This window comes from Thermobia domestica, chromosome 6 (genome assembly GCF_964235325.1).
Source record: "Thermobia domestica chromosome 6, izTheDome1.hap1.1, whole genome shotgun sequence".
Taxonomy (NCBI): Eukaryota; Metazoa; Arthropoda; class Insecta; order Zygentoma; family Lepismatidae; genus Thermobia; species Thermobia domestica.
The window spans coordinates 170,165,949-170,180,279 of NC_137459.1; the positions used below are offsets into that span (position 1 = coordinate 170,165,949).

General features: G+C 34.4%; 1 protein-coding gene across 8 annotated transcripts in view; it reads right to left on the minus strand.

Annotated features, from left to right (window-relative positions):
* The window catches only part of Pi3K21B (phosphatidylinositol 3-kinase regulatory subunit alpha), a 730,269-nt gene that overhangs the window by 343,267 nt on the left and 372,671 nt on the right, over window positions 1-14,331 (minus strand). For all 8 annotated transcript variants that reach the window (XM_081762370.1, XM_081762374.1, XM_081762373.1 and 5 more), the window contains one exon: window positions 5,762-5,842. In XM_081762370.1, the coding sequence (XP_081618496.1) occupies window positions 5,762-5,842 (81 nt within the window). The remainder of the gene's footprint in view (window positions 1-5,761; window positions 5,843-14,331) is intronic.

Consider the following 14,331-nt stretch of genomic DNA (forward strand, 5'->3'; position numbering starts at 1 on the left):
CGTTGATTTAAAAATTTATTTGATTCTTGATTCTTTTTTGTTCAGAATACCGTAATTAAATGTGTGTATGTGTGTGTGTGTGTGTGTGTGTTATAATGGGAATAGAAAGGTACAACACAGTGTTATTTCATTAAAATCAAAATATTCGAAAACAACAAGCAAAAAAACCTGGAAAAACTTTTTTTATTTTTTTCTTCAGAAAAGCCTGTATTTTCCACGTCCTTGCGCCTCTAGCTACAGACACCGATTACAGATGATAAGCAAGTTAATAACTATTTACTTGGAAATTCTTTTCTTTTTTACCTGTTCTAATGTAAAGCATTTTCTCGAATTCGGTTTCCAACATTATTATGAAGATGCAATACGACAACTTTAGTTCACTTAATTCACTATTCCTATGTTCCAAGGCTAGTATTTTTCATGTTATGTATAGTCCTGTTAAAAATAACAAATAACCCACCTCTCATAGATATCCATGGAATCAAATAAAGTAAATGTGAATTGTAATTGACTAAGCAAAATCTTAGTTTCAAACCAAATTACTTCAATTTGGTACTTACGATTGATAGGTTGGTTTGGAGATTAGCGTCCCTTTCAGCACCGAAAATTATGAGACGTGGACCCACAGTTTAACGTGGAATCAGAACCACACGACCTACTCCTGTGATTTGAAGCCCGGTCTCTCGCTCTGAAGGCACCTAAGGCTAACCATACAGTCATGACGGATTTCTACTTACGGTTAAGAAAACACGATCGTTATAGTGGCCAATTTTTGAACAAAAGTGCACGCACCAAATTATTTTGGTCAAGTTCCTGATAATCGGTTTCGTTTCCAAGATTACACCACTGGGCTCTTTCTGCTTATTATTATTTTTAAGTTATTGTAAAACATATTCCACAGAGTCTTTTTACATAGTTTCCTAGTGGTTAACTTTAAAATCAGACGGAAAATACAAGAGAAATTTCATTATCTTAACAGCTATTAGTTATGGTCTATGCGAACATGTGTGTGTAGAGAATGTTTTTCCTGTGTTCATGGAATTAGTTTTAAAACAGTTACATTCTTGTAACTGCGTATGAAAGATAAGAAATGGACGCATACCAATAACAAAGCATTACTGGAAATTCAAATCCAATAACATCGGATTTCCACAGAAGATAGGATTTATTTTGTTTCATTATATAGCTACGACTACACCAAAAGCTTTCATGTCTATAACACGATCAAAAATTTGACGTATCACTTATTTTTTCTACATTTCCCGATTTCTCTGAAAGCAAACTAAACCCACACATGTTTCTAGCCACACACAAAAGTTTTCACATGCTTATCTGGATTTCCTATCCTTATGTTCGTAACAACTAATAAAAGGACATACATGAAACACAGCTTTTTAAGCTTCAACATGGCGAAAACGACAATTTTTGAGATATAACTTTATTCATTGAAATATTTCTATAGAGATTAAACAGATTATATGCAATTCATTAGCATATCAGAAAGAACAGGTGCATCTCACAATGGAAAGTTACTTACTGTAACCAATTCATCAAATCTAAAATTAGAACAACATGAAGCGTATAAGATACACAACAAACAATAATCGGTTGCTCAACTTTTCAAGTTTTACTTCGGATAAAGAATTCCAACGGGTCAAATACTGGATTGGTACCATTGAAATGTCATACTGACGTGTATCACTTTCACAGAAAGAGCTGAATTCATCCCCTTATTTTAAAGAAAATGTGTTTTACGACAAGTTTCGTTTAAGAAATAATCCCAATTTTAAGAACCGTTGGATGTGTTCCAACATTTAAGACTTATCTTCTACAGCTGTAGTTCAAATTAGAATTAAAGGTTAAATCCATTCATCGAAATAAAACTTGCTTATCAACGATTTTGTATGGGGGTTTACAGTAAGATCTCTCATTTGGAGTTGAAATTAATCACAAAGGAAAGGGGTGAATTCATTCATTTTGAAAAAGAAAAAGTATTTAAATACATATTTCCTAGAAATTATCAATTTCTATTTAAACACGGCATGCACTTTCTTTAAGGTTTCACAATCTGATCTATTTCTGGACATTGACGTCAGTCAAGGACAAAGGAGGCTATCACGTCCAACTAAAATCACTTTTCACTTCTTAAAAAATGAAATTAAATCTTTGAGTTTTACGTCCCACGGTTATGCCGGTTAGACTAAAGGAGACGGTGATGATGAGAGATGAGTGAAATGGTGGAATGAAGAAAGTGGGAGGAAACGGGAGAACCCCGAGAAAACCCACGAGCACGGTGTTTGTCCACCACAAAGTTCACTTGGCAGGGGCTGGGATCGAACCCGGGACCCCAAGCACCAGAGGTGAACGCTCTACCACTGAGCCACCGCGCCCCCCTTTTCACTTCTTAAAGTTATAAACCGAAAAGAAGACATCAGAAACATAATGCGAGTTTCCACAGAGGCATAAGAATTACTAGTGATGAAATTTTTCAAAAATGTTGAAAATCCTCAATTTAAATAAAAAAAAAATATGTACCTTTCTTCTGCAATACAGGGCATCATAACGTCTCAGATACTTTATTTTGGTTTAGCATCCCGTTCAGCAGCGAGACTATGAGACTTGTGTCTATAGCTTAACGTAAGATCCGAACCACATGAGGTTTCAGATAAAACGCCACTTTTGTTGCATTTGTCATAGAAGCTAAAAGCCGTGAAATAATCTCTCCTTGGAAAATTATTATTCTGTAAGGGAAATTTTAAATGTGTCTGAATGAATTTGTTTCGTCTTTAGTTTCAGCCTTCTTTTATTATTTCAATGGGTTACTTCGTAGTTTAAGTAACTCTGCACGCATTTTGCAATACTATGCCAATACCTAAAGTGTATGCTTTCACTGAGAATTAAATACGGAAACAGACTGAAAGTAGGAGTATACACAACTGTTCAGCTGTACTGAACCTTGTCTATTTTTCTTTCTTTCTATCTTTCTTCTTCCTTTTATTCTCACGAATTAGGTCATACAGATTAAGGAACTATTATAAATGGATGAAAAAGTTATTACACTTGCTAGACAGATTCAAGCATTTGGTTACTCTACTCAAGACTCAAGCATTTTTTTTTTAATTTCTTTTATGTAGGAAGATCAGTAACAAGATTCAATATTGGCTGACAATTGTTGACTTCCCGAATCTGAAGCGGTAGAGTAACCAAATGCTTGAGTCTGTCTAGCAAGTGTAATAACTTTTTCATCCATTTATAATAGTTGCTTAGTCTTAGTCTTAGTCAGTCTTAGTCTGAGCTTGAAGTGGATTTTGCTTTTTGCTATTTTTTTTTTCTTTTTCTCATAAAGTGTTCAGTTCTAGGTTTCTTATCTCTAACTCAATGAAAACCATCACCAACAATTCAGCTAATACTACCAACACTGCCAATTCAACTTTGTGTTTTTCTTTTTACCTTTGGAAATTAACCTAAACTAATTAATGTAAGTGTTCCATCTAACATCAAAACTACATATATTTTACGCAAAAAAAAAATCATCCGAATAAAAAAATATTAGAAATAGAAAGCCTCGGATATAAGTCGACATATGTCCCATATTTCATAATTTCGGTGTCGCATAAAGGAACAAAGCAAAAATCATAACATTATTATTTTTCACATTACTCTGTCTTGTTCCATATAGTGCTTCTATTTGTATAATAATAATAATAATAATAATAATAATAATAATAATAATAATAATAATAATAATAATAATAGTAGTATCGGGAAAACAATGTTTGTCTAAGTAAACGCACATTTTTTATGTGGGGCACTGTCTCCTCTCATTCCATGACTGCTTTCCACCTCAAAGAAACTCATCAAGTTTCCTCGATATGGAGCAATGTTTACGCAAGTTATCTCAGAATGCTGGTTTCTGTATCACATGCCGAAGTTAACACAGGCACTTGCTCGGTCAACAGTCAAACCATCTGCCGATGTCAAACAGTCCGCGCTCTCGATGAGCAGGAAAAAAACCGCAAGTATTTTGTCATACAAATACAAATCAGTGCGCCTTGAATGATTATTTAAATTTACATTCCTTTCAATTGTTACAACTTCAGTAAATAATTTAGTTAATCTGTCAGATTCTCTTTTCTTAATTTTATGCCGAACGATATGAATGGAATTTGCCAAACTACTCTCCTAGGGTTACTTATTTATTATTTTAAAGAAACGGACGAATTTAAACAAGAAAACATTTTTATGACATAGTGATCACATATTTTTCACTACCTCTAACTTTCTTGAGGAAACCTCTCTTATGCACGACACTGTAGCTCTACCTGTCGTGCGGGACCGCCGTGTCTCAGTGGCAGAGCGTCTCTGGTGTATGGGGTCCCTGGTTCGATCCTAGCTCACGCCAAGTAAACTTTGCGGTGGACAAACGCCGTGTGTGTGGGTTTTATCGGGGTTCTCCCGTGTCCTCCCACTTTTTTCATCCATTATTTCATTCATTTCTCACTATCACCTTCTCCTTTAGCCTAGCTGGCATAACCATGGGACGTAAAACTCAAAGATTTCATTTCTACCTGTCATGCGTTTCTCAAAATATGTTGATATATTACATTAATAAGAAACAAATTATTTTCCTCGTCTGTCTCCCGCACATTCTCGTAAAGTAATTTGAAGTTACATTTATAACTGTCTTGCGGTATATATATATTATATATATATATATATATATATATATATATATATATATATATATATATATATATATATATATATATATATATATATTAGGGTGGTCCTTATTTATATGGGGAAAAATAAATTTAGGAATTTCCTTGGACTCACCCACTAAAATGGTCCCATATGGGACAAAACTAAGCCAGGAGAAAAATTAGATCATTTAATATTATTCAATGAAGTTAATTTTTCTTCTTCCTTAATTTAGTCCCATATGGAACCATTTTAAGGGGTGAGACCAAAGAAATTAGGAAATCAAAAATTAAGGACCACCCTAATAATATTATATATATATATATATATATATATATATATATATATATATATATATATATATATATATATATATATATATATATATATATATATAGGGTGGTAAGAAACTATTTGAACAAACTTCGGGACCTGATTCCCGAGACCGAAATTAGCAAGTCCGTCCTCTGGAACTTTGGTCAGTGAGGAATATTTTCGGCGATGTAAGGTGCCGAAAGTGTGGAAAGAATGAACGTTAGAGGCGAATGATATTTTTATAGGTGAGTGTTAGCTGATAAAATTGTTAGGTGAAATCAGAACTAGGCAAATTGACTGGATTCAAAATGCAGTGTGTGCTTGGGATCTCTTCTTCTTTCTTTACTTACTTTAATATACTAATCGTAAAGACTAGGATTCCAAGGTATACATTGAAATATAGTTTTAAGTACTAAAGATTCGCTATTTAGTAATCTTGTCAGGTACATGGGCTATGGCATTTACGTAGAACGGAAACGTCATTAATATGTTCAAAACATTTTATGTAAGATGGGCGTCATTACGTCTTAACATGTCTGTTGATTACGTTGTCCAAAGGAAATTAATTCTATTACATTTTACTCTTTGGAATTGTGTGGGAAAAATCCGTAGGAAAATCTGTCAGAAAACTCTATCCTGAATCACACGCTAATTTTTCCAGCAACATAAAACAGACAATTTACCACACTTTATACGATTTTTTCTCAGCAATATTAAAAATAGGAAAAAGAAAATAAGCACTTACAGTGACGGCAAAGGATCGGCGTGAGAAAATAAACGTCTTCATAACGATGGCTTGGATGCGGTCGTTGTAAAGCTGCTCCACCTGGAAAAGAACCAATATTCAAACATTCTAAAGAACACGTATTCTTACTGTAAGAAACATAAGAAATAATAATTTAAAAATGCTGATAATAGTGCTTATGTGAGGCGCTCCAAATAGTACGCCTCACATAAGCGTAACGGTGAACTCAACAGAGGCTTGTTATAGAAAACAACATGTATTTTAAACTTTCTTCGTAAGAGTGAACCTAACGAAACGCTCGTTGAAATTCTTGATGTTAAGCATACTATATTGCGTTCGGTAAATAAAATGAGGATCCGATGTTGAATTCCCCTTTACCACCAGGAGCACTTCATATAGTCAAATACGCTATTATAAGACTAATAACTTGAAAATATACAATTTTAAGTTTCTCTACAAGCTGCAGTGGCTCAGTAGTAGAGCATTACTTCTGGTGAGTGGGATCCAGGTTCGATTCTAACTCCAGCTAAGTGAATTTTTTGGTAAACAAACACCATGTGCGCGAGTTATCTTGGTGTTCTCCAGTTTCCTCAAATTTCCTTCCATCCACCATTATCATTTTATCATCACAGTCTCCCTTGGCCTTGGTGGGACAAAAAACTAAAAATAACGTTTTTCAAAATATAACGTTAATAACATTGTTAAGATAAACTGAAAACACTTGCTTTCCTGATAGTTATTCTCTTAGCAATTACTATCAATATTTTCTAGTAACTTAAAGCTAAATAATAAAATCATTAACTATACTTTAATGAAGTTACAGCTGAAACTCATTTTAATCTCATTCACTGCATTAAGCAGTGTACTTTAGAAGTTCAAATCCCTTAAATTAATTTAGCACACTGCGCTGAGAAAACAAATATCAACATAGTGACTCATTAGTTAAGGCTTTCGTAATCCCTAATTAGTGACCAAAAAACTGGACTAAATTCCAATACTTCACTGAGAAAGAGGATGGTAGAATTGGATGTACTTAAATCAAAATATAAGAGGAAAACTGTACTTCCTGTAGCTTCCTTTGTAGGAAAGAGAAGCCCGACATCGCAAATGAAATGTTTCTAGTGCACCTAATTACCACGCATAATTTTTATTTATTGAATTATCCATACAACAAATCTCGTCTGTTAGTGCACACATGTTTAACTGTAAATATGGGAAGGCTAATGAATATCTTTAATAACTAACTAAAAGTAAACGCCTTCGAAAGTTAAAAAGTTTAATTAGAAGGAGTAGATGGATACAACATTTACAAAGTACTCCGATATTACTGTGAACAAATAAGTATATTAAAAAGTTTTCAGTCGTTTTGGCTAGATAGTATAGTTTTTATTCTGCCGCAAATGCCATCTGTTCATAATTTTGTAAGTATAAAATTTCTTGTACTGTCATGTGTTAGTGTTATAGTCTGTTATTAGTGGAAAGGTTGAAAGAGGCGTTATTTGCCGAAGTTACCGTAAATTTAGTATTATTGACACATTATGATGCTCCGACAATAATAAATACATTGCTGTCATTTCGTATGAAACAGAAACTGTGGCATGTCATACTCACTCAATATCTTCTAAACGTAAGCCATCTAACCTATCAGTGTAGCATGTATTTTTGTTTGTTTGTTTGAAATATTCGGGTGACGTCCATAAGTCCTAAACGGCATAAGTCCTAAAAAATATAGGCACTAGACGTAAATTTTAGGTTTTGTGCCGTTTAGGACTTGTGCCACGAAATGATTTTTAGGTCTTGCTCATTCACTTGCTTTAGTTCTGAAATTCACCACCACCACAGGAAATTTGGACGATGCAGCAACCAGTAGACGATAATGTTACAAACGTAGCTAATTCCAACGGTAATAACTATATTTGTACTACTAAGATTATTATTCTAATCATTATCTGTTCTGCACTTAAACACGAATTACATAATACAGTGGACTCTTTTTAATTCGAAGTCCAAGGGGACACGAAAAAACTTCGAATTATCCAACATTCGAATTATCTAACAACATTTTTTCACATATATAACAACAAACAAACCAAAGTACTTTGCATCAAAAACATTTTCATATGGTGTAGACTTTACCTTTAAAGCAGCTTATTTGCGTGATCGAATACCGCAAACTAACAAACGACATTGACTCCACATAATTCGAACTATGTGTACAATGGAAAATGTATTTAGTACAACACTACAACATACATTGAATAGCCCAAACAATTACACACCAGTAACAATTTGAATATTCTGTTCTCACTTTTAAGAAGTCGTAAACCTCATTTGCTTAAATTTGATTGTTTTTGTACGGTCAATAAATCTTGAATTTCATGTATTGCGTGGAATACGATATAACATTTGGTTGACTTTATCAATAATTCATCTTAAATTTTCAACCAATTCTGAAACAAGATGAGATTGGCATACATTCTCTATCTTTACTTATTCCCCAACTCATCTTCATCTTTATCATTACATAAATTTTCTATTTATCTTTTGTATTACTCTTCCCTATGGCTGCATCTGGATAACTGAAAACACGTTAAAACTGTATTTCTCTGTTTACATCTGTCCAACATTAAAAATTTTTCTACTGTATTTACTTCGAATTATCCAAAACGTAGGTTCAAAAGTTCGATTTATCCACGATTTTTTACTATTGTTTTCAATACAGTTTTCAAGGGGAATGGACTTCTGTTCGAATTATCCAATATTTCGAATTATCCAAGTTCGAATTAACGAGGCTCCACTGTATAACCTATTTCATTCTAAGAATTAATTATATAATTCGCTAAGAAATTAGTTTTTTTCAAATGGAGATACGAGAATCCCAAGACAAATTCCTTTTTAAAAAAAAAAGAATTAAATGAAATAAAAATGTTAAAAAGCATATTTTACCAGACTTCTGAAACCAAGCAAACATTCAGAATTGCAAATATATACTGTGTGGAGTGTATTTTATTAAGAGTAGGACAGAAATCCACCAAAGTTTACTTAATTAGGACAAAAGCTCACTGGACATTTCTGGAGTGATTATTAAATACCAACTGTATACATTAAGAACGCAGTAAATTTAAAATTGAACAAAGAACATTCAGAATTGCAAATATATACTGTGTGGAGTGTATTTTATTAAGAGTAGGACAAAAATCCACCAAAGTTTACTTAATTAGGACAAAAGCTCACTGGACATTTCAGGAGTGAGCATTAAATACCAACTGTATACATTAAGAACGCAGTAAATTTAAAATTGAACAAAGAACATTTATTATGCAATACAGAAAGCTTCAGTTATTCCCATTCTGCCTAATCTTTGGAGGTGGGGAATTTTGTACAGGGAGGGATTTCTTCTAGGATTTTCTTCTTCTTAATTGTAAGAAATTCTATAAGAAGAATAACAATTTCTTCAGGTTTAATCATAAATTTTAATATTTTTCTACTTGTTCTTCTCGAAAAAAATGAGTAGATACAGTTTTGTTATTAGCAGTATTAGTCACATCTATTTTAGTAAAAATGAATGTATTTTTTTAATACCTGCAGAGAAATGAAAAATTGATTGACTCAGTTGCAAGAAAGTCGTTTGCCACTATAACTGAAACAAATACAAAACAAACTTAATTCGGTCTAATATAAAGTCATTTCAAAACAAAATTTTTCTCAGTTTTCCAGTAATTCATGTCCAACATGCTAAGGTTAGCAGTAAATAAAAAGTATCATGTTTCACATCCCCAATACATGTTTGGCCATACATTAAACAAATAATTCAAGAGGGTGCGTAAGACGGCCCTTATCCCCGATTATTTGACCTTTCGATTTGGTTGGAACTCTATATTAAAAAAACAAGTATTTGAATAAGTGGTATTGATATTTTGTATTACAAGCTTGTACACTCCGCATCAAAAAATTGCGACAACTAACGCCGTGCAGTTAGGCCACCCAATATACACCTTATCCCATAATTGTGTCAGGTAAAGAAACCCCCTCTCTCTCCTCCTTTCTTCTCTCCTATACTAAAATTAGCTAACAACATGAGCGAAATTTTTATTTCAAACTACACATTTATTAGTTTCGATAAAATGAAATAACAAAACCGAGACGAAACAAGATTCGTAGGTTGATGTAGGGACAAACTGAAACACACACAATGAAAAATTGAAACCAATGGATGTCTATTACACAGAGATTCATAAATGAGGCAGAGAGAGAGAAGCGGAGAAGAAGAAGAAAAGAAAAGGGAGAACAGATAAAACTGTGGAATTCAAACGTAGTAAGAAGACCTAACATTATAAAGTTCCGTTTCCAGAAATCCAACAGTAATATAGAAATAACGTTTGTTTTTACATATTTTTCAGAACTATTCGAACATATAGAGGATGCTTTAAACATTCATTATGTCACTTTCATAATGGATAGCATACTCAATTTCAAGTAGAACTCTAGATCTCCGACACACATCTGGGATAATGTCAAAAGTTTAACACACATGCTTTGTTTCCGTGTGGTTCGATTGCAAATTCGGTAGTGTTCATTGAACGTACTGTTCCAAAATACATTCTAATAAACCCATAGATAGCGTTGGTCATATCCATTTCAGACTACTAATGCAAATTGAACAGCAAAAAAGAAAAAAAAGAGAAAAGAGAAAGAAAGAAATAAAGAGAAAATTGAAGAGTTCTATTTTACTGCTAAATTTCTATCAGAAATTACCTATATTAAAAGTTCAAACTCTATCGTAACGAAAAGTTACAAGTGTTGGAAAGGAAAAGTTTATGTTCCTCATAGATGTAGCATGTTTCAAATTTCAACGTAAAAAAATGAATTATAGGATGGGAACAAATTTTGTGTCGAACTAGTATAAATACAATTTTGTTTTCAAATAACCAAAGAGTTACCATTTTCTAGTCTTTTCCGAAGATTTATCTGTTCCGAACATCCAGCATTGATTCATCTCTTCCGGATACAACGTAATTTGCACAGATAGAATGAACAGGCTAGGAGCTCAAACGAATCATCGTGTCAGTCGGATGATGTTGGTTAGGTTACAGACCACCACTGGGTCGAGGATTCAAATCCGTAGTGACCCGATAATTCGACTGAGACTCGGTAACCAAGAGGATAAAAAAAGAAATTTTACTTATTCCCTTGTGTTTAAACAGTATTTATGTCAGAGATGACCGGACTGGAGATGTTATCCCCAGAGTACGAAAAACACGACGCCGAAGTTAACAGTTAATTAGATTCTCCAGACCAGGTATATCGGGCTCTTGCTCCGTTTTCACTTTGGAACATGAAGTGCGTGTGAGAGGGAGAGAGGGGGGGAGAAGTGAAAGACGCAAAAACAGGACAGGGAAACGTCAAGACGGAGAGAGAGGGGACGAATATAAACATGAAACATATTTATCATTACAGTGTATGATATAGAACGCACACACTGCTTATTCCAATTATCGCCAGTGATGCCTTGTAAGTTCTCCATCAGAAGATAAATCTCTGCAGCCATTATTTTATGCGAAAAAATCATACTACCTGGTGGGGAATCGAACCTAGATTTTCTATTTGGAAGGCTGGCACGTTACCACTACATCACCGATTACTTTAGCCAAATTTTGTTTAACAAATGGTGTAGTGTTTCTTTCTCAGAACAATAACACGAAATGTGTATAATGCAGATCAATGATGTCTTTGAAATATCGTTTTAATTCCCTTGCCCTTTCCCAACCAGCATTCGTAAATCGTCTCAATCATGACACAGGTGTTTGCTTTCACATTCTTATGTATTGCTTTTCCAGTATGATAAGTCGATTCTTCACAATCACTTTGTAAAAGGTTTAACTTTGGCGTGAACAGGATCTGAACCTACGTGCGATAGCTCTATTATTCATAAGGCCATTACGTTACCCCTACACTATCATGCCATTTGAAATTACAAGCCAAATATTACTTACTTTCGCCCTGATCTTTGGGAAGAACCGTCTTCTTCCCGTAACGTTATTTGCACCAAATTGCGCAACGAAATTGATTTATTCGACGGCCTAGAGAGAAATTAGTGTCCACTGATAAAGGTACAACATACAATCGCGGAGAAAATAAAGAAATAAAACACATCTTGCAGTAATTTCACCATGCAAGTTCAAAAGTATGCAAATAATAATAATAATAATAACCTATATTATAATATTGAAAGTAACTATGTTTGTGACTTAATCTCTTGCACCACCCGACCGATCTCGATCGAATTTTCAACATTGAAAAGCTTTTTTATCATTTCATTTTAACGGTAAAACTTAGGGTTAGGAGGAAGGGAGGAGGGTTGATATATAAAAATGAATAAAACGTAATAACTCTTGAACCACCAGACCGATCTCTATCAAACTTTCAGCATAATGTTCGGATGTGGTACGACTTTTATCATTTCAGTTTGACAGTGCAACGTAGGGGCCGGAGAGAGGGAAATGTATATGTAAAAAAAATAAAATAAAAGTGACTGTCTTTGTGACTTCATCACTCTTGAACCACCGACCAATCTCGATTAAGTTTTCAACATACATGAAATTCGGGCCTAAGATGGTATTTGTCTATTTACTTTGACGACATAACTTAGGGCTGAGGAGGAGGAGGAGTAAAAAGGAATAAATAAAACTTGATAACTCGTGAAACCAAAGGACCAATCACTAAGAAATTTTAAACATGGGTGATGTTCGGGCCTGAGATGATTTTTATCATTTCACTTCGACGGGAGAATTGGGGAAGGAAATGGGAGAAGGAGATATATAAAACTAAATAAAACTTAATGACTCTTGAACCACCAAACCAGTCTCGATCAAATGTTCAACCTAGATGAAGTTCGAACCTGAGATGGTTTCTGTCATATCCCTTTGACGGTGTAACTTAAGAGATGGGGAGGAGGAGCGACAATTATGGTGCCTATTGCTCATCCCGTTATTGAAACCGGCGGGAAATTTGGGAAAAACTTCTGCAATCCTTTTTTTCGAGATATCCTTCAATGTCTTAACCAGGTAAGTCCAGATCTTCTGAAAATACTCATTGGCAGGACAACGAAGGACAGGCCAGAAAGCGGTTATAGGGGAAGTGCGCACAGTACTGGACACCTAAGTTTTTTTTTTCGAATCCACGAGATAAGTAAGAGGTACATCATGGAAGTAATGCAATCATATTAAAATTGGACATGTATTATAAAAGCTGACATAAAAGAAACTACAACAATGGAGAGCATATATTTTTAAAATGAAAATGAAAATCAGGTTCAAATTCACACACACACACAAAAACGTTACTCAGTATCGGACAGAACATAAAGTACATTTGTTTCCTTTTATGTGCAATGAATAGAATGATATATGATCGTAAAAAACGTCTGAAGACACTTCTATGAATATTTAAATAAATAAAACACATCTCGTGTTATCGATGCAGAAGCAATAATAATACAAGCAAAGAAATATCAAGCCAATATCCTAGTACTGAACAAGGAATGTGAAAATGTGAATATTAGTCTTACCTCACCTGAATATAAACAAGCACTAAAAAGATTGCACCGATCACATATGTAACAGTAAAGATTCTCTTGACTTGTGCATGCAACATGAGCCCATTTGTGACACAAAATACACTGCACCCACGCTTCGTCCACTGTCTCAGAACAAATAATGCATTCAGTACTGATGACATTTGATCCACTGCTGCACTTACCTGTGCCACCGGTGTCAAAATTCAGGTTTTTTTCTTATTGTCTTCTTACTTTTCTTTGCACCTGTCTGTTCGCTTTCATTAGCTATTTTTTCCTTTGAGTTGTCTTCGTCTACTTGAAACTTCATGCTCTTCAGTTTCGTTTCTTCTATCACTTGTGCTTTGCTTCCTGTTACGTTTCTCTTCTAATCTTTTCCTGTATGGTGTTGATGTTAGAATTTGGCTGGTCTCACTTCTGTTTCTTCTCACTGTTAACTTGCTATTTGTTTCGCTTGCGACTGAGTAGATCTCTTGAGCTATTGTCTGAAATTGTCTTCAAGTTGACGGCATACTAGGATCGAATTAAGATCTTTTTTGAGCTGAGCGAGAAATCGTGCTAAGAGAACTGTGTTTCACACCCTGTGAAGTAGGGAAAGTTGTTTCTGAAGATGTTTCTGGAATAGGAGAAGGTGACTTTCGGAGATTGGCATCTGAATCGACAGAGAAATGTGCTGATGGAAGGAAATCCAAGTCAGTAAGGACATTCCTATTCAAAGGATAAAGTTCGGTGCAGCTAAAAGCTGACCTTGCTAAATCCATTCTGGAAATGGCAGTAAACGCTGTGTTTACTAACCACCCACGTCTTTCACTGAAATTTTCAAGGGAGCATATTTTCTCATCCATACAGACAAGCCTCGTGGTAGGCTGCTTTAAACGCTTTCATTACAGCTTGGTCTGACGGCTGTAATCTGTGCGTCGTGTGAGGGGGTAGACTAATCATATGAACGTTGTTCTCTTCAGCATACAAAACAACCAGAAGGTCTTTGTGTGCATTG